Source organism: Pavona decussata, unplaced genomic scaffold (genome assembly GCF_977016875.1).
Source record: "Pavona decussata unplaced genomic scaffold, jaPavDecu1.1 SCAFFOLD_67, whole genome shotgun sequence".
NCBI lineage: Eukaryota > Metazoa > Cnidaria > Anthozoa > Scleractinia > Agariciidae > Pavona > Pavona decussata.
In genome coordinates, this window is record NW_028145486.1 from 992,255 (window position 1) to 1,014,002 (window position 21,748).

The 21,748-nt window shown below is 39.4% G+C and overlaps 1 protein-coding gene across 2 annotated transcripts in view; it reads right to left on the reverse strand.

Moving 5' to 3' along the window:
- The window catches only part of LOC146477952 (uncharacterized), a 35,373-nt gene extending 15,198 nt beyond the window's left edge, over nucleotides 1-20,175 (reverse strand). The window contains exons 1-5 of one of the 2 annotated variants that reach the window (XM_085112641.1): nucleotides 19,580-20,175; nucleotides 15,101-15,154; nucleotides 12,164-12,541; nucleotides 8,000-8,254; nucleotides 6,804-6,914 (exon numbers count right to left, since the gene is read on the reverse strand). In XM_085112641.1, the coding sequence (XP_084968767.1) occupies nucleotides 6,804-6,914; nucleotides 8,000-8,254; nucleotides 12,164-12,541; nucleotides 15,101-15,154; nucleotides 19,580-20,171 (1,390 nt within the window). In that variant the 5' untranslated portion in view covers nucleotides 20,172-20,175. The remainder of the gene's footprint in view (nucleotides 1-6,803; nucleotides 6,915-7,999; nucleotides 8,255-12,163; nucleotides 12,542-15,100; nucleotides 15,155-19,579) is intronic. The other variant, XM_085112643.1, reaches the window with a different exon arrangement.
- Nucleotides 20,176-21,748: the final 1,573 nt, after the last annotated feature.

A 21,748-nucleotide genomic window follows, 5' to 3' on the forward strand; every position in this document is an offset into this window, starting at 1 on the left:
TTTAACTTAGAAAAAAAGAAGTTATGTAAAGAAACATATAACAAAGCTGAAGACACCTGACGGTAGCACTGTAGAGGATCCAAAAACTATATCGTTAACCGCCATGAAAAATTTTTACAATCAGCTTTACACCTCTCAAAACCAGCTTTCAGCTGAACGCTTTTCTACCTTTTTCGATTGTGAATCCTTACCAAAACTCGACAGCACAAAGCAAGACCTTTGCGAAGGTCTGATAACCGCAGAGGAATGCCTTGCCGCGTTGAAAACGTTTCAACCTAACAAGACTCCTGGCACAGATGGGTTAACAGCAGAATTTTACCTTCGTTTCTGGCCCGATGTTTCTGGTCCTTTGATAGACTGCTTCAATCACAGTGCCTCACTAGGAGAACTTTCTATCTCTCAGAGTCAAGGAATCATCTCCCTGATCCCAAAAAAAAAATAAAGATCCTCTTCTGTTAAAAAATTGGCGCCCTATTTCTCTTCTAAACACAGACTACAAATTAGCAACCAAATGTATTGCGAAACGTTTAGAGAAAGTACTTCCGTACTTGAAAAAAAGGTGATCAAACTGGGTACATCAAAGGTAGATTTATTGGTGAAAATATTCGCTTAATTTCGGGTATAATTGAACAATATGAAAACAAGGACGGAATGATACTTTTCCTTGACGTTGAAAAGGCCTTTGATTCTTTAGAATGGGACTTTCTCTTTAAAGTGCTTAACACTATGAATTTCGGTCCAAGTTTCCTCAACTGGATCAAAACGTTTTACACCAACATTTCTAGCTGTGTTGTAAATAATGGCTACTCGTCGGAATTTTTTTCTCTCCAAAGGGGTGTTATACAGGGTTGTCCTCTTTCAGGCTTACTCTTTGTTCTAGCTGTGGAGCCACTCGCCCACCAAATAAGAATCGATGAATCAATCAAAGGACTTGAAAACGGAAATAAGATCACTAAACTCAGTATGTACGCTGACGACACCACCGCTTTCATTCGCGACGATTCATCCGCGGTGTCCCTACTAACTCTTCTCGATCAGATCGGTGACCTTTCCGGCTTGAAAATCAATAAGTCTAAAACCGAGGGTCTTTGGCTTGGTCCTTTGAAAAGCCGATTAGGCAAAGAAGAACCTTTTGGCATTTCATGGCCGAAGCAATACGTCATTGCGCTTGGAATCGCTTTTCCTTATCATGTTCAGGTTGGGAATAAAATCAATTTCGACGAGAGGCTTGCCAAACTCAAAAAAGTTCTAAATACTTGGTCAAGTAGACATTTAACGATCTTAGGCAGAATTGCCATCGTCAAAAACTTAGCTCTCGCCAAACTTGTTTATGTTTGTTCCGAATTAAATGTTCCCAAAGAATTTGTAAAAGAAGTCAACAGCAATATCTTCTCTTTTATTTGGAAATTTAAGCCAGATAAAGTCAAAAGAAAAACTCTGACCGGCCCAATAAGCCACGGTGGTCTTAATATGCTCAATTTTGCTGACGTTGTTAAATCGCTCAAGACTTCGTGGGTTAATCGTTACTGTCTAGCAAATGACCGCCATTGGTGTGCCCTCCTTGATTCGCTTTTAGGTAAGGTCGGTGGAACTCTCTTATTTCAATGTAACTACGATCTTAAATTACTCGACCTCAAAAATCTCTCTGTTTTTTATAAAGACGTTTTAGCTGTATGGCAAGAGCTCAATTCCAAAGACCCACGTAACGCAAATGAATACAAACAAGAAATCATTTGGAACAATCGGTTTATAAAGATAAACGGAAAATCGTTTTATTATAGATCATGGGCTAGTAAAGGCATTTTGAAAATAAGCGACCTCCTAAACATCCATGGCCAGTTCCTTTCGTTCGAAAACTTCAAATGCAAATATAGCGTTCGCTCTACTTTTCTCGATTATGCTGGTGTTCTTGCGGCAATCCCTAAAAGTTGGAAAAGCGAAATCGTAGGTAATCTCACTAACGGCGATAACGAACCAGTTCCATCCCTTGACATCTCCTCTACAAAAAAAGCCCGTGTGATGCTTGCAGAAAGATCCTTTTCTCCCCCCATCGTTGAAATCAATCTTAGAAAACAAGGGTTGAATGTAAAGGCAGTATACGAGCTTCCTTTTAAAGTCACAGTCGAAAACAAACTGAGGAGCTTCCAATTTAAACTAATTCATAACATCATACCCACTAATCACTCTCTTTACAAAATGAATATAAAGGCTTCTCCAGAATGTGAACGCTGCCTCTTTCCGAACGAAACGCTTATTCACATGCTTTGCGAATGCCCCGACGTTAAAATCTTTTGGAAAGACATAATGATGTGGTGGAATGCTAAGCGCTCTGACAACATTAGTCCTAGGAATACTGAAATCCTGTACGGTTACAAACCTGAAACGACCACCTTCTACGCGTTAAACCATTATCTTCTTATTGCTAAATATCATGTTTTTCTTGCAAGAAACCAGTCTGAGACTCCAAATTTAAAGGTCTTTCTTGCCTTACTAGACAGCAAGATCAAATGCGAAAGACAAATAGCCATTAGAAATTCTAATTACGAAAAATATAGAGCTAAGTGGACCACTCTCAGCAACTACGATGCGTGAAGCACTTTAAGTATGAAAGTTGAGTAAGGGGAATCTTTTATTATCTCTTGTATGTGTGGGTGGGGTGCGTGTGTGTGTATGTGTGTGTGTGTGTTGTGTTAGCATCGTATGCAGGATGACGTAGCACGTGTATTTATTTCGTAATTAGTTAAAAAGAATACAAGCAATGTAAGTACAATTTCTGTAAGTAGGTCAAGCAATGTAATGTAATGTAGCAATAGTAGTGTAACTCAAATAGTCATGTAACGTAGTATTGTTTGTATGTGCCGTTGCTATGAATAAAAAAAAAATTTAAAAAAAAGTCAACGTCCTGGTCATAGTGAATATTTATGAGAGCAAGGGAAAATTCTTGTTCATTATACATACTTGCGAGTAAGTAAGTCTACCGTTGGCGTAGAGTACTAAAAGATTGGCATTCTGAAGAGGTTACTGGCTGGGTACAGAGGATTCGTAACAACTTCTGAACGTTGGGATAGAAATCATAGTCGCATTTCGCCAGAGCTTTAACCGCGTTGTCAGGTAGTTAAGATTGGTCATGCTGCAGCTATTTTCAGCGCAAAGGAGGAGATCAAAGTCGGTGACCTGAGGCGATAAAACTGAAGTGCACCTTTGAGGTGATCGTGTTCTCGAGAGACCAGCAGCTTTGGAACAAAGCAGGGAAGCGAAGACAGTATGTCCTTCTGGGTAGCTACGTGATCTAAAAAGGGAATTGCAAGGGCTCTCTTGAAATATATAATACTCTTTGGGCGTCGTTGCCTCCACGTTACTGCGATGCTCCTGTCGGCCTTAGAATGGAAGGTTCGATGCCGACTTTCCTCGCAAGAGTAGCAATTGTCTCAAGCCAGCTTCAGGTCTCAAGATAGTTTGAGGTCGCCTTTAAGGTCATCAACTAGGCGGTTTGCCTCGTACACATCAATGTCGTGTTTCTGTAGCCTAATGCTCAGGGGCAGTCTCCGTTAAAACGTTCTGGCTGTTCGGACTTGAAAAATAGATTTTGCTCATTTCTTGTGTGTCGAGAGACTTTTCATTTACTTATCCCAAAACATCAATCCACTTGATCGGATCCTATAGGTACTGCGAGTTTCAAAGGATTTTTGTTTCACCCCTAAGAATCACCGTGGGCGCTTATGACGAGGCTTAAACTTAGCACAACTTTAAAGATCAATTTAACAAGAACTTACAAGCTCTATAACAAACTACATAGGCTTTAAGGATGCCGAGGGTAACAACTCGTGGCTGGGATAACAAAGAAAAGCAGTAGATACTGACTTACTTCTCTGAGTGTCTATAAAAATAAATGAGTGAAAAAGCTGAGCCTCAGAGAACGTAAAATAATCAACCGAAGAGACCTTAACCGGTTAATTTATCAGATCTCTTTCAAAATAAAGAGATTTTCCGGATTTCATAACAAAGGTGTTATTTTCGTTTCGTAAAAGCTATCTATTCATAAGAAAGTTATAAGGTCGCTGTAAACAATTTCTATGTCATTTCTGGGAAATTAAAACGTAAAACAACTTTCCGAATTTAAAACACTAAATAAACCGAGCTGATGTTCTTTGATTTATTATTTTGACATGAAAACTTAAATTTTTTTCCCAAAATCTTGATGCGTGGCGCGTGTGCAGCTCCTCTTTGGATAAGAGTGGTACCGGTGCAATGTTTCTCGGTAGGTTAGGCACTGCAACTTGCCCTCAGTTCTTCCCTTGTCGCCTCGTAAGGCTTGGCAAAGTACCACAGGAGTACTTGGATAATCATGGAGTGCTTCAGTCTGAGTTTCTTCAGGATCTACAATAGAACGCTCATCTTCAGACTTCCGAACTTGTCTTGTGCTTATTGGGCGGAGGTGGCGCCTGTTGCGGCGAAGGATTGAGCCAGATTGAGTTTGTGTCCTCATATGACCAGGGCTCTGGTCTCATGCTGGTCACAATCCCTGTAAACCACTTCTTTGTGACCTGGTCTTGTATCCCCACAGGTTGTCCTGTTGTCAAGAGACTGAGCTCATGTGCATCCCTATCATGATAGTGCTTCATCCGCTGTTTGCGCTCAGACAGGTGTTGCGTTATTGCGTCCTTGTTGGGTACTTGATTTCCTATCCTGGTGGGAAGGTCTGATTGAAGTTAACGCCGGTACAGTAGCTCAGCAGGTGATGGAAGCTGTGGGTCACTAGGGGTAGACCTAAGGCAAAGCAATGACATGTAATGATCCTGTCCAGACTTCTTAGCCTTGTCCAAAGTGTTTTCACAGTCTGAACTTGCCTCTCAATGAACCCGTTGGAATTGGGGTATCTTGGACTGGGCGTTATGTGCTGGAAACTCCATTCCTGGGAGAGCTGCTTGTGGCTTTCTCAATTATAATGGGGACCATTGCCCGAAATTATGACTTTGGGTTTTGTTCTGACAAAACAGACTTTGTAATTTCTACAACTGTTTGTCCGTTGCACTGTCCATTTGGTATTTACTTGACAATGGGAACCTTAGAGTAATAGTCACACATAAGTAGATATTCACCTCCATTCCAAGAGAACAAATCGGTTGCAATAACCTGCCATGGTCGTGTGGGTACTTGATGTGGCTCCAATGTTTCTTAGCTTGTGTGTTTTGGCTTTTCAGACAAATTTCACACTTCTGCACTCTAGCTTCGACATCTTGGTTGCTATTTGGCCAAAACACGCATGACCTTACTCGTATCTGGCACTTCTCAGCACCCTGGTGAGCCTGATGCATTTTCTCGACGATGCCACCTCTTTGTGCTTCTGGAATAACCACTTTAGAACAAGACCGTTTTCGATTGACAGCTCATCTCTCAACTGGACTGGAACTTGTTTCTGTTTTTCAGGCCAGCCAGAGTAAATGATTTCTTGCAGGACGGAAAGCTCGGGACCTAATGAGGTGTCTCGCTTAAAGGTGTCTAACCTTGCATCAGAACACTGCATTAAGCACAATTTCTGTGGAAGCTCATCACTCGGTAAGGGGCTGGGCCTTGACATTGGCCTTGACATAGTCCGAAAGGTAAATCTGAATCTGCAAAATGGGCTGTTAAAGGTTGTGACATAAGAGGATCCTCATCTAGAACCACAGACCAATAACCATGGCGGGCATCCAAATTTGAGAACACTGAGCTTCCTTTAAACTTGTGGGTGGTCTCTTCGTTGGCGTATGATGATGACTTCTCTTAACTGCTTGGTTGAGATCTTTTGGATCGAGACAAACACGCCATCTTCCATTTGATTTTCGAGAGTAAGTTACACTCGAGACCCAGTCGGTGGGCCTAATTGCTCCAAGAGCAACCATTTCATCGAGTTCCTTCTTGATGTCATTCTTAATGTATATTGGGCATTTTCGCGGTGCATGCACCACGGGGGGTACATCAGGATCAGTGACAATGTGGTGTTCCCCTTTAAATTTGCCAATTCCACTAAAACGATCAGGGTACAATAGCTGAAGATCGGTCTTGTCCTTAATCACTGGGTAAGGCGTCTTGATGGTGCTTGCTGTGATTGCGCGATAACGTTGCACTAAATAAAGCTTACAAGAAGTGGGTAAGCAACAAATAGCAGGCCCATCAACATCAACAACATAAAACCATGCATCAGTTTCCTCGTCATTTACTGATAATATCTTTCAAAGCAGTGTGTACGATGTTCCAATATCGTTCTATTGTTCTACTGCGTACCTATGATGCAAAAATCTTGAAAGAGCCATACACACTAATTCAAATGTATTAGTACACCATCTCAAAGTTAAATTGGTAACTAAAACTTTTCCGTCTTTTTGTTCGGCCTATTAATTGTTATATCTAACATTATCAGGGAAATCAATTTCTATTAAAATTTGGGATAAAATTGTTTACATTTTCAAGCTCGCCTGATGAAAATCTTAAAAATAAGTCGATGGAGCAGTTGCTGAGATGTTTACAAAAATGCAACCAATTTGGAAATTTCAAGAAAATTTTGAGGCGTGAAAGATCTTTACAAGTGAAAAAAAAAAAAAAAGGAAGACGGTGACGTCAGAAACAACCTCCACACGAATTTTGGCAATATTTTCAAGCCGTTTCACCACAGAGATTGCTTATTTTTTATTTTATTTGCTTCTACCATAAAACACTATGTTTGTTTGTTTTGCTGAGCAAGTAACAGACAGTGCCAAGTTTCTAGATTAAGTATGCAAGACAACAAGGGTTCTGCCAGGGCCATTATAACATTAATGTCTTACCTCCACTGCGTTCTGAAGTTCCTTTAGGTGACAGAGCTTCATCAACTAGGCCCCGTATCTTCTCCATCTGGGCTTTGAGGCTGTTGTTTTCTTTCATTAGATTTTTTTTTTCTTGAAAAAATAAGAACAACAACAACAAAACCGATTAAACATATTTTATTGGACAAAGCAGAGTTAAATAGTTTCAACTTCACGGATTTGAAATGAGTGATTACGTCGACACCCTACCGCTGTTAAAAAAGATGTCCAGTGTATATAAAACTCACCAGGTATCTTTAGGTTACGATTATGATAATAATTGCTTCACAAAGGAACTTAACATATCTTCTCGCTCTGCACTCTCCTCAAGCTTTAAGGTGATATAAAAAAAACCACAACTTTATTTATTTTTATTTGCTTTATTTAAGAAAATTTGATTCTTAGCTCAAATAAAAATAAAACACTGACAAGTCTTTCTCGCATATATTTGTAATTTTAACATTTACTTAACAGAGACAAACACAAATACTTCTATTGTTTTAAAAAACAATAGAACACAACGGCAAAGAGTAAGATGTGTGTGTATTTTTCCACTCCTCCATGCCCTGTGGAGCCCCAGTCCTTTGGAAGGCACTCATCCTCATTTATCACAATTCCACAAGCACGAGGAATGTTCTTGTTGTTGCCGATTTATTACGCCTTTTGTACGCACCACCACAAAGCCGAATCACTGACTGGACTACGAGCGTGAATATTTTTTGCATTTGACTGCGCCATACACAAGCTTATTCAGGTCAACTGATTAAAAATTGTCCGATTTACTAGTGACATCAGCCTTCTAAAAATTGAACAACAACGTACTTGGGGGATTATCCGCTTATTGATTGTTGGGATTCCCAGCGGGTTGTATAATGGTGAACACGTGACCAGCCGATGCCAGGGCTTTCCCCCGCCCCTCCCCATTTTACAAGGGAAAAGCTTTAGGAACGAGGTTGAAAAAATGTGTGAGCCGCTTTCCATACTCATTTGGATGTAAAAATCTTTTATGAGCCCCTTTATTGACATAAAAAAAGTAAGAGTCTTTGAATTCAAGGTCACAGTTATACTGTGGCCATATAAACGCGTCATGATATTGAGAAAAAATTAAATAAAATAAATTAAATAAAAAATAAGCGTTTAAAAACGCTTATTTCTTTCTAATGACAACACTGCCCTACCTTTTCCATCTGCGGTTGTCTCTTTAAAAGGCAAAGCCTTTTCAGTTGAGCCACTTCCCTTCTCAGTCTTGGATCCAAGTTGTTTGAATTCTTTTCCTGAGGCCTTTGATCCTTGAGCATGGAATTTGGCCTCAATTTGTCTCAGTTTTGCATGAATGAGTGAGGCTTCATTCTCCTTTGATCTGACGTACATAACTGAGTCAGAGTTTCGTCTTGCTCTTATTATTGGCTTTTCTTGTTCGTCTTTTTGTAAGACTGTAAAGCAAAATCATATGCCCTCACTCAAAATGAGCCACTATTGTTGAATTTAACCACCAAATTAGTCTCAAGTTTATCTCAAGTCAAATCTCAAAAGATTACTAAGTTTGAGATGACATTTGAAAGCCCCGAAAATAGAGAATTCATCTGTGAAGGCGATGATTTAGTTGGGTTCAATGTAAACTTAAATATATTTTTAGTGCCCTGTGCTGACCTCTCGCACAAATATTGTTTTCCTCAAAATATCTCAACGGATTGCTAAGCTCAACACACTATTTGATCTTTAAGGGACTGTAGATCTATCTGCAAACGACGATTTGTAGGTCAAGAGCCCTCAAATTGACTAAACATTTTGCGCTATTCCACTCAATTACCGCCGGTTTGAAGTGTGATTCTTGAGTATAAGTTGATTGCCATGGCGTCATGATGTCATGGCGGCCATGTTGGTGGTATGGAACAATAAGATTTTTCTCCTCTGGGAGTTAACATCCATTTTTATGCAAACTATGTGAGCAAATTTTGTTTTGACCACCAACATGGCGGCAATGCAATCCACCCATACTGATTTTAATTTCAGTGGTAACCTTCGAGTCTTTGTTAATTTCGTTTCCCAGAACTGTTTTCTTTACTACAGTGAATCACTAAAAAGCCGGACAAGAAAGAATTGGTAAGAGGACAAATGAGGAGAAATGCCTCATTTCCCGCGTACACCGTTGGTGCACGTTCTCAAAAACTACACAAGCAAGTTCGGTCGTCGTCCACAAATTCCTGCGAACAGTATCTTGCACGTGAGAAGTGTTATACCTCAAAGCACGACTGAATACACTTCCATTCCCAAATATTCTCTTATGACATCTTTCCCAGCTTAGTCCTAGCTCGATCTATCTCTTCTCTATATCCCCTTTTTCTCGCCGCGTTTTTCCGTTTTCCACCGTGACTGCTTCCACTAGTCGCGACGCCATTTTGAAATTGTACTTCAAACTTGAAAAATGCAGCCTGAACTTTCAAGTTCCGATTTGAGGAGTTGGCATGCGCTTAGGTGACTGTCCCTTTTATGTAGGGAACCGTTGTTAGCATTCTATTTTTGAGATAACTATACAAGAAAATGACAACGAAAACTCAAACTGAAAACCCGCGGAAAATGCAGAACCCAAGACAAAGAAACTTCTGCAACCACAGGTCACCAAAGCGTATGTGACACAGTTTACCATGCAAGCGTGATTTAAGAGTTTGTATGGAGTTAAAATTAAATCGAAATTTAGACAACAATTTTCCCTAAAAAACCCACAAAAAATATACTTAAGTCTGAAAAAGCTTACCCGGTGTGTTTTGCTGTGTTTTCAATGCCCTTCAGTGCTTCCAAACGCTGTTTTGAGCGGTTTATCTCTCAGCAGCTGGTCCACGTGCATCACTGTATTATGTTAATGACAAGGTAGGAAACTAAAAGTCGAATTTGAATAAAATTTTGCCCGTCATTTAAGGAGAGCACTTCGAAAACCTCGCTCAAAGTTGCTTGAAACTTAAGCCCTCGCTTACCTGCCTCACCATATGGCAAGAAGGATGATGTGCGGTCCCTCCTGGGTAGCTCATTTACGGAGGAGTTCATTTATTGAGACACAGGCCTTTGTTGAAAACAAAGTTCATTTCAAATCGGGTGCCATTTTTGCCGCCGACCGAGCCGTGTCCCTGGAATGTTGGAACAAACTCACGGTCAAACCTAGGCACGAGTACTAAAATGTGCTCAGCCGGGGAAATCCACGGTTTTTGGCACGTAGCAAACCACACACACCCCCTCCCGGCTAAGTGCAGTTCTGTACCAGCCAGCCGACCTTGTTGTGGCCTTTTTCAGTAACGCGTAAAACATTATCTTGTTCATCAGTTAGCCTGCAAGATGGCATAATTGAGCTAAGTTTGCATTAACGTGACAAGAGAAAATATACAACTTAAACCGAATTACCTCGACATATTTGCTCATCCACGAAAGTGACTACATCTTGCAGCGGATGTAACTTCGTACCAAAATTTGATTGTATTGACTGTGACCTACTGAAAACGACTAAACACTCATTGCCAGATCTTGTCAAACGACTTAGATTATTTTTTATTTCTGCCCTCCTGTTCGCAAGGAAGAAACCGGTAATGAGAACTTCGAAATACAAAAGGTTTAATGAGCAAAACATTGACCTTACACGTTTTTTAAAAAATGTTGCCGTTCTCGACAAAACAACAACTTTGCGAAATTCAAGGTTTTTTGGAGAAGGTGTATACAAAGACAATTTCTTTCAGTCAGCTTTTATTCAATAAAAGCCAACTCGTAAGCTAACGAGTTGGAAAATTGCGAAGTCAATTCATAATAAAAAAAAAAATAATATCACAAAAGTCAAATCATACTCTCAAGAGACGTTTCGTGCTGTCACGCCAAGTACGGCTGGCTGGTACAGTACTGCACTTAGCCGGGAGGGGGTGTGTGTGGTTTGTTACGTGCCAAAGGCTTCCCGTGGATTTCCCCGGCTGGGCACATTTTAGTATTCGTGCCTAGGTTTGACCATGAGTTTGTTCCAACATTCCAGGGACACGGCTCGGTCGGCGGCAAAAATGGCACCCGATTTGAAATGAACTTTGTTTTCAACAAAGGCCTGTGTCTCAATTAATGAACTCCTCCGTAAATGAGCTACCCAGGAGGGACCGCACATCATCCTTCTTGCCATATGGTGAGGTAGGTAAGCGAGAGCTTAAGTTTCAAGCAACTTTGAGCGAGGTTTTCGAAGTGCTCTCCTTAAATGACGGGCAAAATTTCATTGAAATTCGACTTGTAATTTCCTACCTTTCCATTAACACAATACAGTGATGCACGTGGACCAGTTGCTGAGAGATAAACCGCTCAAAACAGCGTTTGGAAGCACTGAAGAGCATTGAAAACACAGCAAAACACACCGGGTAAGCTTTTTCAGACTTAAGTATATTTTTTGTGGGTTTTTTAGGGAAAATTGTTGTCTAAATTTCGATTTAATTTTAACTCCATACAAACTCTTAAATCACGCTTGCATGGTAACCTGTGTCATATACGCTTTGGTGACCTGTGCTGCAACATTCAAGCGTGCCGTCTTTATATTGTTCACAGAGTTTCATGAGCGATATTCTATTCTCGGAATGAACTACGAAGTACACCGCCTGGGATTGCCTGACAGCAATCCCTTTTTGAATTAACATTATTTTATTTTGTGTTATCTAGTATCGAAAACTCGATGGAAAAGCGCGGAAAATGAAAAATCTAATATAACAAGGCGAGGTTTTTTATTTTTATTTTCTATTTGTTTGATATGGAGTATTATATTTACGTTTTAAAATTAACATGCTTCATGGCGCTGGTTGATGTCCGTGTGGACTAACCAGTTGAACCAGTAGTGGAGATGAAGATGAATGAAATTCAAAATTACGGTATTTATAACTTTAGGCGCACTGATTATACAGCCCATCAGAAACTATACCGAGAGATAGAGAAAATTAATACAGCAGAATGCAAACACGAAATCTAGCAAGCAGGTGAGATAAGAAAAAAAATAGTAAAAATAAGGGCCTCTTTTGGAAGATGAAGAGCCTGAAGGCAGCCCATTTTTTGGCAAATTCGGGGATACACAAACAAAACAAGAAAGTAGCTTGTTTCCAGGAGATCTCATCGTCTAAGGTACACTTCAGGCGTCATCACATCGTGACAAAATTTAATTCAAGAACAAATTAACGTTATATCAAACATTAACCTGATTCTTGTGATAAAAGGTACAAGTTTACGAGGACATTTTTGTCTTTATTGCATAAGCAGAATCAAGTTAGCATTATAAACCGCATGAAAGAAAGATTCACACCACATCTCCTATAAAGCAACAATAACTCAGTTCAGATCCTTACCGTCTCTTTCTGCAATGATAAACCTTAATAAGGAATCCTTGAAGTCCTGCTCATCAATATGAATAGATAGAAAGACTTGTTCTCCATCTGCAAGTTGTCTGATGTCTTCCGTCACCAGGAAACTTTGCAACTTTCTTTGAAGAGTACCATCTTGGTATTGCTCCCAGAGTGCCATGAGCGACTTTCTATTCTCGGCTTGAACTGCGAAGCACACCGAGCCTGGCATAATTGCAGTTACTTTATTTGCCAGCGGGAGGATCTTGTTAAGAGCGCCCTCAAACTGTTCTACGTAGGCCGGGTTGTATGCATGGAGAATAAGCCCAACAGAAACTACCAAACACTTGCCTGGAATTTTGAAGCTACAATGGAGGAGCAATTCTACGGAAATGACACACAAAAGTAAGACTCCTTAAAGCAGTAGGAAATACATCTTTGCTAACAAGTTGTGACCAGTTTGTTATAATTGCTACAAAAGCAGGCTCACAGCTAGACCCAAATAACTAGGGTGGAAGGTGCTTGGAAAAGAAAAGGGGCAAGGGGGTACAAGTTGTTAAAGTGTTAATCCACTTTTCCCTGTAATAAAATAATTTTCCCGGTAAATTTTCTCTGCTACTACAGTGTTCAATAACTACAATGATGCATGGCACTAGTCACAAGAGTGAACAATGGTCAATCTACTTCCTATTTCGTGGCAAACGACACATTTTTAGGATGTCGTTTTAAGAACATTTCCCAAAAAACTACTCTCTGTCTTCTATTTCCCCTAAAAAGCCATTGGCAACATCTGCCAGATTTATGGCTTCTATCTGGAATATTAACCGTTGACCACTAGCGGACAGGAATCAGCTTTCCCAAGGTGCAAACCTCCCTCAAATGATTTTGCGGGAGCTATCAAGGGATTCACAACGGATGAACAGCTCGCTGCTTGAAGACTCGAGAAGTCCTATTTCAATGGAGAGAGTAGTTGCCCCTTTAACTACAGAAAGAACCAAATCTTTTCCTGTACGTTTTCACCCACTAGGCTACTTCTGTTTCATATCGCTCAAGAATAGCAAACCTTAAAAGGAATTCCGGGCATTTGGTTGATTATAAAGTAGTTGAGGTTAAATCTTGACGTTATTTATTTTTCTGTCAGAATTTATCAACGCAAAGTAGATTTTTTATCCTTCGTTCTAATCTCATGTTTTATTGGTGTTTTTACTTCCTTGACAACTCATGGTCTCATATAACAGTGGTTCCCCAAACTACAGACAGTAAGTGGAATGATCGAAACAGACCCAACGAACTAACGGAAATCTTAGATGAATATGAGAAAAAAAGCGTGCAAGACAACTTCTAATCGGTCCATGACCAGCGATTATATTACCTTTTTCTACACGATGAGAATTGAAAGCTGATCAGTAAGTACAAGAAACGAATACCTAATTAACATGTCAGGAGAAAAAGGGTAAAAAAAAAAAGAAAAGAAAAGAAAAGAAAAACACCATAAAGCGAGTAGGATAGAATCAGGTAACTTATAATCCAAATGAACATCTCAAAGTGATTCAATATTCATTTACAAGAATCAACGTAAACCAAATGGCTATAAGTACAAATTCGAGTACAAATTCGAGGCCTTTAAAAAGGCCGCCAAGTACTATGTCTGAATGACGCTGACCCTGGTAAACTTTTTTGCACCTGCACGTTTGCACATCTGCAGTGATGGGCCATGCCCTTTGCAGATTATATAATTAGAATTAGAATTAGAGGAACGCCATTGTAACTTCGGTCGTGGGTGTCACGTGTCCTACAAGCCAGAAAAAATTGTCATTTCAAAGACAATGGCCTGCCAAATGATCCCCCCCCCCCCCCCGTCTCGATTTTATCAGGGGCTGACTTTCGCGCACGTAACCCACCCACACCATAACTACAGCAAGGTGTACGCGTCAGCTAAATGAATCAAAATGTCTATCAAATCCGCTCGCGCAGAACACCGGAAGTGGAAATGCAGTGTAAAATCGTTTTTATCTCGAAATTTTGCGCGGCGACCTATCTTGATTTTTTGCATGCATATACACATTCAATATGCCACTTTAAATAGAAACATTTAGGAGATAGTAATCCGGTAGAATTTTCTGTAGGTGAGAAAATGCCTTTTTTGAAATAACACAAGATCTATTGGATAACTTAACTCTTTTTGTCATATTACTAGAGGTAGGCCGTCGACTTAGTTTTGGAGATACTTTTTAAAAACTGAAATTAAGGGGTCCGTTTTGTAGAGCTGACCTGTTGCCATGGTAAGCGCTATGGCGTTAGAACTAGCCTAAAAGTATTGCCCTGCAGCTGAGTTACGAGGTTGTTTATAGTTTGTCCACATGCACAGATACAATTTCTTTTAAGCTTTTATCATTTCACGAACACTACAACAATGAAAAACCCTTACGAACTGCCTTAAATAATTTTATTGAAGTCTTATCTGTCAGAAATCCGGAATGTTGTTGTAAACCGATTCATCTTCATTACTGGAACTGACATGCTGCCGTGCTGAATCAGACAAAACACGAACAAAACTCCTTGGAGTTTGTATAGGGCAGCCAGCAGACTTTGTGTTCGTCTCACGATTCAAGTTCAGAGGCTTTGTTTCTTTCACTCTTCGAAGACTCAACGATATAAACGGGATCATTCGCGATGAATAATACGGTAACATTTTTATCTCTGTGAATTCATGAGGTTTCTACAATAGATTTTTATGCTTCTAGCCACGCTTTTGGTTATCTGAGATCAAGGCTTTCAATATGCTGACTAAATTTGTATTGAAAAGTTCATCTAAAACTCAGAAGAAATATAGTAACATATATTGGATTTGCTCAAAGCAAGAATAGCGAACAAACAGTAAACGTCCATGTAATTTAAGCTGCCTCCGTTTGACACTCAAAACAATAGACCAATTATACTCACCTCCAACAGCCTTACATTTCCTAAACAAGTAAGCAAATGGAGCTGACAATCGATCTGAAATATAAGGGTTTTCATTAAAAATTGAATATTGCCAGTGACTTTTTTTTCCCGCTAGATCTATGACATTAAATATTCGTAACTTTAATCCAACAAGTACATACATTTCGCACACATATTATTATTATTATTATTATTATTATTATTATTATTATTATTATTATTATTATTACTATTATTATTATTATTATTTAATGTAAGGGTTTGCCACCCCAACAGGCTTTTAGCCAGGTGGCCGTCCAGCCGTCCAAAGGACGGCCACTTCTCAGAAATGGGAGATTTTCGACGGCCTGTTTTGGGCGGCCATTTACGAACTTCTGTGGTTAATGTAACAAAACATTGTCTATAAATTATTAGCATACCTCAGTGACCGACTATTGCGTAACGCGCAATCTGATTGGCTACACAGGTGCCGTCTATCGATCGATAGACGGCAGTTTGTCAGAGCGCGCGCGATTTAGCATGCATCATTGCACAAATATATCAAAATTTATGAAATAAAAAGATTTTTTGCTTCATAGATCGATCACTGAGGTATGCTAAAACAATTAGACGGCTCGCTCTCGGTTCTATCGCCTTTGATAGTTGGCTCGGGGCTTCGCCCCTCGCCAACTATCAGCCGATAGAAACCTCGAGCTCGCTGTCTAATTGTTAAATAAAACGTACATTCCTTTTTGCTCTCAAGAGTTGTTTTAGTGCTGCTGTTGTATTTTTCTTCTATATTAACACTTTTTAGCGAGTTTCCTTTCTGTTTTGATCAAATGAATCAAAGTTGAGCAAAGCGATTTCACAGGCAAAGCTGCTGTTCAGTGATATTGGCTTACCAAGTCGTGCCCAGGCTACTTTGCCGGCTGCTATAAATAAATACGCACGTTGGTGATTATTTATGAGGATACGAGTCTTGTCTACGCCGGGATTCCAATTGAAGACGTCGACTACGAGGCAGCTAGAGTAATTTTCGACCGCCAGAATATAAAATCCAAATAACGTACAATTTAGGCCAGCAGGTCTTAGACTTTGCGCTAACACATTTACTGAAAATAATAAAAGATGTTGCATTTCTGAGATTGGGAGACTGGCAATTGTAGACCAGAATGCAGTTCGACCACGCATATATGTTCTGTCGTGTAAATCATGGCTTGACAACTTCAAATTTCAATCACTCTTCATAACAACTGGAATTCCTGTCCCAAATATAATTCAATGTTAAACAAGGTAAGTTGAAGAAAGGATAGTTTAGTAAAATTATCAAGGAAAAACAGCGGTTTAATAGGTAAATTGAAAGACGTTTACAGCTGTCAGAATCGCGGAAATCAGGTCTATGAGGATTCAATTTTTCAAAATTTTCTGGGGGAGCATGCCCCCAGACCCTCCTAGGAGCATGCTATGTGGGCCTTTAAAAGTTGGACTCCCACTTTCAAAATCCTGGCTAAAGGCCTGCACCCCAATGCTGAATCGTATAAGGACCTGGAGCCGCAACAGATCTATCGTACGCATGAGAATGAGAAAAAGCGCCTGTACTCAAGGAGAGTTCTCGACATTGAGCATGGAACATTTACACCTTTGGTCTTCACTACAACCGGCGGAATGGGCAATGAATGCTTGAGATACCATAGTCGATTAGCGGAGCTGATTGCTATCAAGAAAGGGGAACAATATGCCAAAACCATGTCATGGATCAGAAGCCGAATTTCATTCGCACTGTTAAGATCTGCACTTGTCTGTCTTAGAGGTTCTAGGGCATTACGAAGAATTCAACGTGACATCAAGAACGCGGACATTGACATTGAAACTGCAAAAGGGGCCATTTGAGAGATGCGTATTTTGTTTATTTTTTTTTCTTTTCTTTTTATCAAGTGGAACTGATTTTAAAATGCCGAATTTCATTTTTTTTAAAACTTCATGACATTTGTTTTTTTTTTTTTTTACGAAAACATTATGCTTGAAAGTAGTCTCAGTTTTTTTTCGCAATGGAATATTTTAAAAAAATTATTACTGAAATTTTGCTTCAAAATAGTCTCTATTTTAATCGAAATGAATTGTAAATAGGTTTTGAATAGCTCTTTTTTTATATACTTTTAACTTGTAAATAGCTATTTGTGTGGAATATTTTAATAAAAATTATTAATTATTATTATTATTATTATTATTATTATTATCTATTTTTTTAATTAAATTAAAATATTGAAAATTTTATTTAACTCTTCTCATTGAAAAATTAATAGAAATTTAAATACAAGTTTTGGTAAAGCTTTAGTTAAAAAAGACTTCTTGGTGGTCTGGTGGTTTTCAACAGAGCAGATATAAACAACTGTCTATAAATTAATATAATAATAATAATAATAACAATAATAATAATAATAATAATAATAATAATTTTTTTTTATAAAAGTAATAATTCTTTATCAAAATATTCCACACAAATTGCTATTTACAAGTTAAAAGTATATAAAAAAGAGCTATTAAAAAAAACTATTCACAATTCGTTTCGATTAAAAAGAAAGATAATATTTTCAAGCAATAATGTTTTTGTAAAGAAAACGAAAAAAAAAAACAAAAAAAAACAAATGTCATGAAGTTTTTTTTTTTAAAATTAAATTCGGCATTTTAAAATCAGTTCCACTTGATAAAAAGAAAAGAAAAAAAAATAAACAAAATAAGCATCTCTCAAATGGCCCCTTCTGCAGTTTCAATGTCAATGTCCGCGTTCTTGATGTCACGTTGAATTCTTCTTAATGTCCTAGAACCTCTAAGACAGACGAGTGTGGATCTTAACAGTGCGAATGAAATTCGGCATCTGATCCATGACATGGTTTTGGCATATTGTTCCCCTTTCTTGATAGCAATCAGCTCCGCTAATCGACTATGGTATCTCAAACATTCACTGCCCATTCCGCCGGTTGTAGTGAAGACCAAAGGTGTAAATGTTCCATGCTCAATGTCGAGAACTCTCCTTGAGTACAGGCGCTTTTTCTCATTCTCATGTGTACCATAGATCTGTTGCGGCTCCAGGTCCTTATACGATTCAGCATTGGGGTGGCAAACCCTTACATCAAATAATAATAATAATAATAATAATAATAATAATAATTATAATAATAATAATAATAATAATAATAATAATAATAATAATAATAATAATAATAACTTTATAACACTGCTTTTAGGAGGTCTCAAATGTCGTCCAAATCGCACAAAACATCCCCATCTGAATTCGGCTGACCATGCATCTCCTTGATCCCAGTCATCTCAATTTCGTAAACACATATTGTGCAAAACTGCTCAAGCCACAGTGCATTGGATCGCAAATGCCACAGAACTATCAAATCGCTTCATAAGGATTCTCAAACGATTTTCAAGGATGCCAAAAGCACACTCGACCTTTACTCGAGCAGAGGATATTGATGTCATCTCGATCTCGTGTACCCATCCCCTCCTCCTCCACTCCCCACTCCCCTTAGGAAGGCCTGGTACTCAGGTTAGCAAGGAAGGATTGCGTGACGAGCCAAAAGAAATGAGGGAGCACCCCCCCCCCCCCCCAGGAGGATCTGCGATTTTTGAGCAGTTTAAACATAGAAGAAAATTTACCACGACTCATATTCGACCCAGCCCTTTGTGTTCAGTTGTACCTTAACTTTCTCTTTATCAATTTGGTAGGCATGTTTTATTTTGTTGTAGTGGTGAATGAGCTTTATCACTTTCAGCGACGTTTTATAGTAACAATTTACATATCGCAGACGCAGTCCGGCAGAGAGCGGCGAAGAATCATACGTGATATAATGTTTGCATATCACAGACAGCCAGAGAGCGGCGAAATTTATCATATTTGATATGTAATTTATTGTCAACATACATTCTTAGTTTCCTCGAGAACTAACAACGATAGAATCATTCACTTATTGAGTTATTTCATTACGTTCCACGAGTTTTCAATTTCTTACTCAGGCTTACTGCAAGAGCGAGAACATCTGAATATATTATAAATACTCGGAAATTTATACACTCTGACTGATTCTGTGCGAGTGGCCACAAATGGGCCATTCCCTTTATTATTCGCACCACCCCTATTGAGTTCTTTTGTGTCTACCCCCATCAGAAATAACTTTTCAAGACCCCTTCAGAAATTAAGATCAAAGTGCCGACACATCCCCCCTCAGGAAAAAAGAAAGAGTTCAAAGATACCGACATAAATGCCCCGCAGAAATAACTCTTAAAGACCCCCTCCCTCCCCCTCAGATTTCCCAGTAACTCAATATGGGGGGTGCAGATATTAAATGGAATGGCCCAATGTTCGTTAAGGTCGGAGTCTGAAAGACAGCACATATTGATACAATTAACTTTGCGCAGCATTTAAATACCCACCACAATAAAAGAAAGCAAATAAGTTTAAACTGACATTTTGGAAGTAAAAGGGATGATTACCTTTCCTTCTCTCAGCTATTTCTTCCTCTACCCATTTCTTCTGGTACTCTTTGAAGTCATTCATTAGATCTTGGTCTCCGGTCTCCCTCACAATCTTTTCTAGAATTCGAAATTTAGGGCCAACGAAACGGTTGTTTTGTTCAAGTTCCTTGAACAATTTCCGAACGTCAGTTATGTCGTCTGTTCCAACCTCCGGAATGTCATCAGCGCAGAGGGATAACAGTTTCTGTAAAGTATAATCATCGTTAAATGGTTTACGAATGACATCGTCCAACAAACTATTGAAATCCTCTCTTAGTCCTTCGAACTTGTCAATTTTTTCAATCAGAGCCCACTCCCTTTCCAGAAGGCCTCTAAGCACGTCGAGATTATCAATTCCTAGATTGTTTTTCGCTTTTAAATCTTCGAGCAACTTCTCTAATACGACTGAAAAGTCTTCGTCTGGATTCACTTTCCTGGTGGTGTATGTTTCACTCTCTTTTGATATTAATCCTCCAGTACGACATTGATAGAGTATTTGATTGATTTTCTCCAAATCCGTGAGTTCTTGTCTTATTTTGGAGAGTAAACGGGTGTACTCAACAGAAGACATCACAGAACAAGATGCTTGCTATACTGGCATTACGCGAGATGCTGGGGCTGATTCATTTATTCCAACTGTATGCTTCGCCGATTGATGAACCTATCCTTGCTAATTAGACTGTTCACAGTCCCCCTATTTTTCCGTGGGATTACGCTTCGATGGAGCTGCCGCCATCTTGGTTTGTAAAAGCAAGCGCGATCTGGGAAGAGTGTCTAAACTACCCAGGGGAGGGGAGCGGAGTTGGGAGGTAGGGGTGAGTGGGTCCCCTCCCTCGCGATATAAGCCACAAGAATGGATTTTGATTGGCCTGCTGTTGTTGAAGACAATCAGAACAATACATCCCGAGTAGGAGAGGGGAGAGTTTAATGAATAAATTAATGTACACATTTGTAGCTACGACGAAGAAAAAAAAACCAAGATGCCTGCTACACTGGCATTACGCGTGATGCTGGGGCTGATTCATTTATTCCAACTGTATGCTTTGCCGATTGATAAGACTATCCTTGCTAGTGGAATAGTTTAAGTCACGACGATCGCGTTACGTTGTTTCGTTTGTGTGTTGGGAGGTAGGGGTGAGTGGGTCCCCTCCCTCGCGATATAAGCCACAAGAATGGATTTTGATTGGCCTGCTTTTGTTGAAGACAATCAGAACAATACATCCCGAGTAGGAGAGTGGAGAGTTTAATGAATAAATTAATGTACCGATTTGTGACTACGAGAAAGAAAAAAAAAAAAGAAATCGACCCGTTTTAAGACACGGTATGCCCCCTGAGGGCATCCCGCGTAACAAGATGCCTGCTTTACTGGCATTACGCGTGATGCTGGGGCTGATTCATTTTTTCCAACTGTATGCTTCGCCGATTGATAAAACTATCCTTGCTAATGGAATAGTTTGAGTCACGACGATCGCGTTACGTTGTTTTCCTTGTGTTACGCGACTCAGACTTTCACCGGAAATGTGTGGAATTCTATTACGATAACGTAAGCTTCTCAATGACCTCTTTTTAGTCTCGCGTCGTGGTCAAGGACTTCGCCATGAACTCACCAATTTCTACCGTTTTAAATGTCGAGTGCTTCTTAGAAGTTATTCTTTCGATTTACCGCTTCAAAATGGTGAAATTTCCGTTTGAAAACGGCACACTTGAGTCCAGAACATGTTATAAACAGTATGGCGCCAAATTTAATCCGTTTTTAATAAATAGATCAAATGATGCGTTGACGTCACACAGGTAGGGGTGAGTGGGTCCCCTCCCTCGCGATGTAAGCGACAAGAATGGATTTTGATTGGCCTGCTTCTGTTGAAGACAATCAGAACAATACACCCCGAGTAGGAGAGGGGTGAGTTTCATGAATAAATTAATGTACCGATTTGAAGCTACGACGAAGAAAAAGAAATCGTCCCGTTTTTAGACACGGTATGCCCCCTCAGGGCATCCTGAGTAAAAAGAAATCGACCCGTTTTAAGACACGGTATGCCCCCTCGGGGCATCCCGCGTAACAAGATGCCTGCTATACTGGCATTACGCGTGATGCTGCGGCTGATTCATTTATTCCAACTGTATGTTTCGCAGATTTATAAAACAATC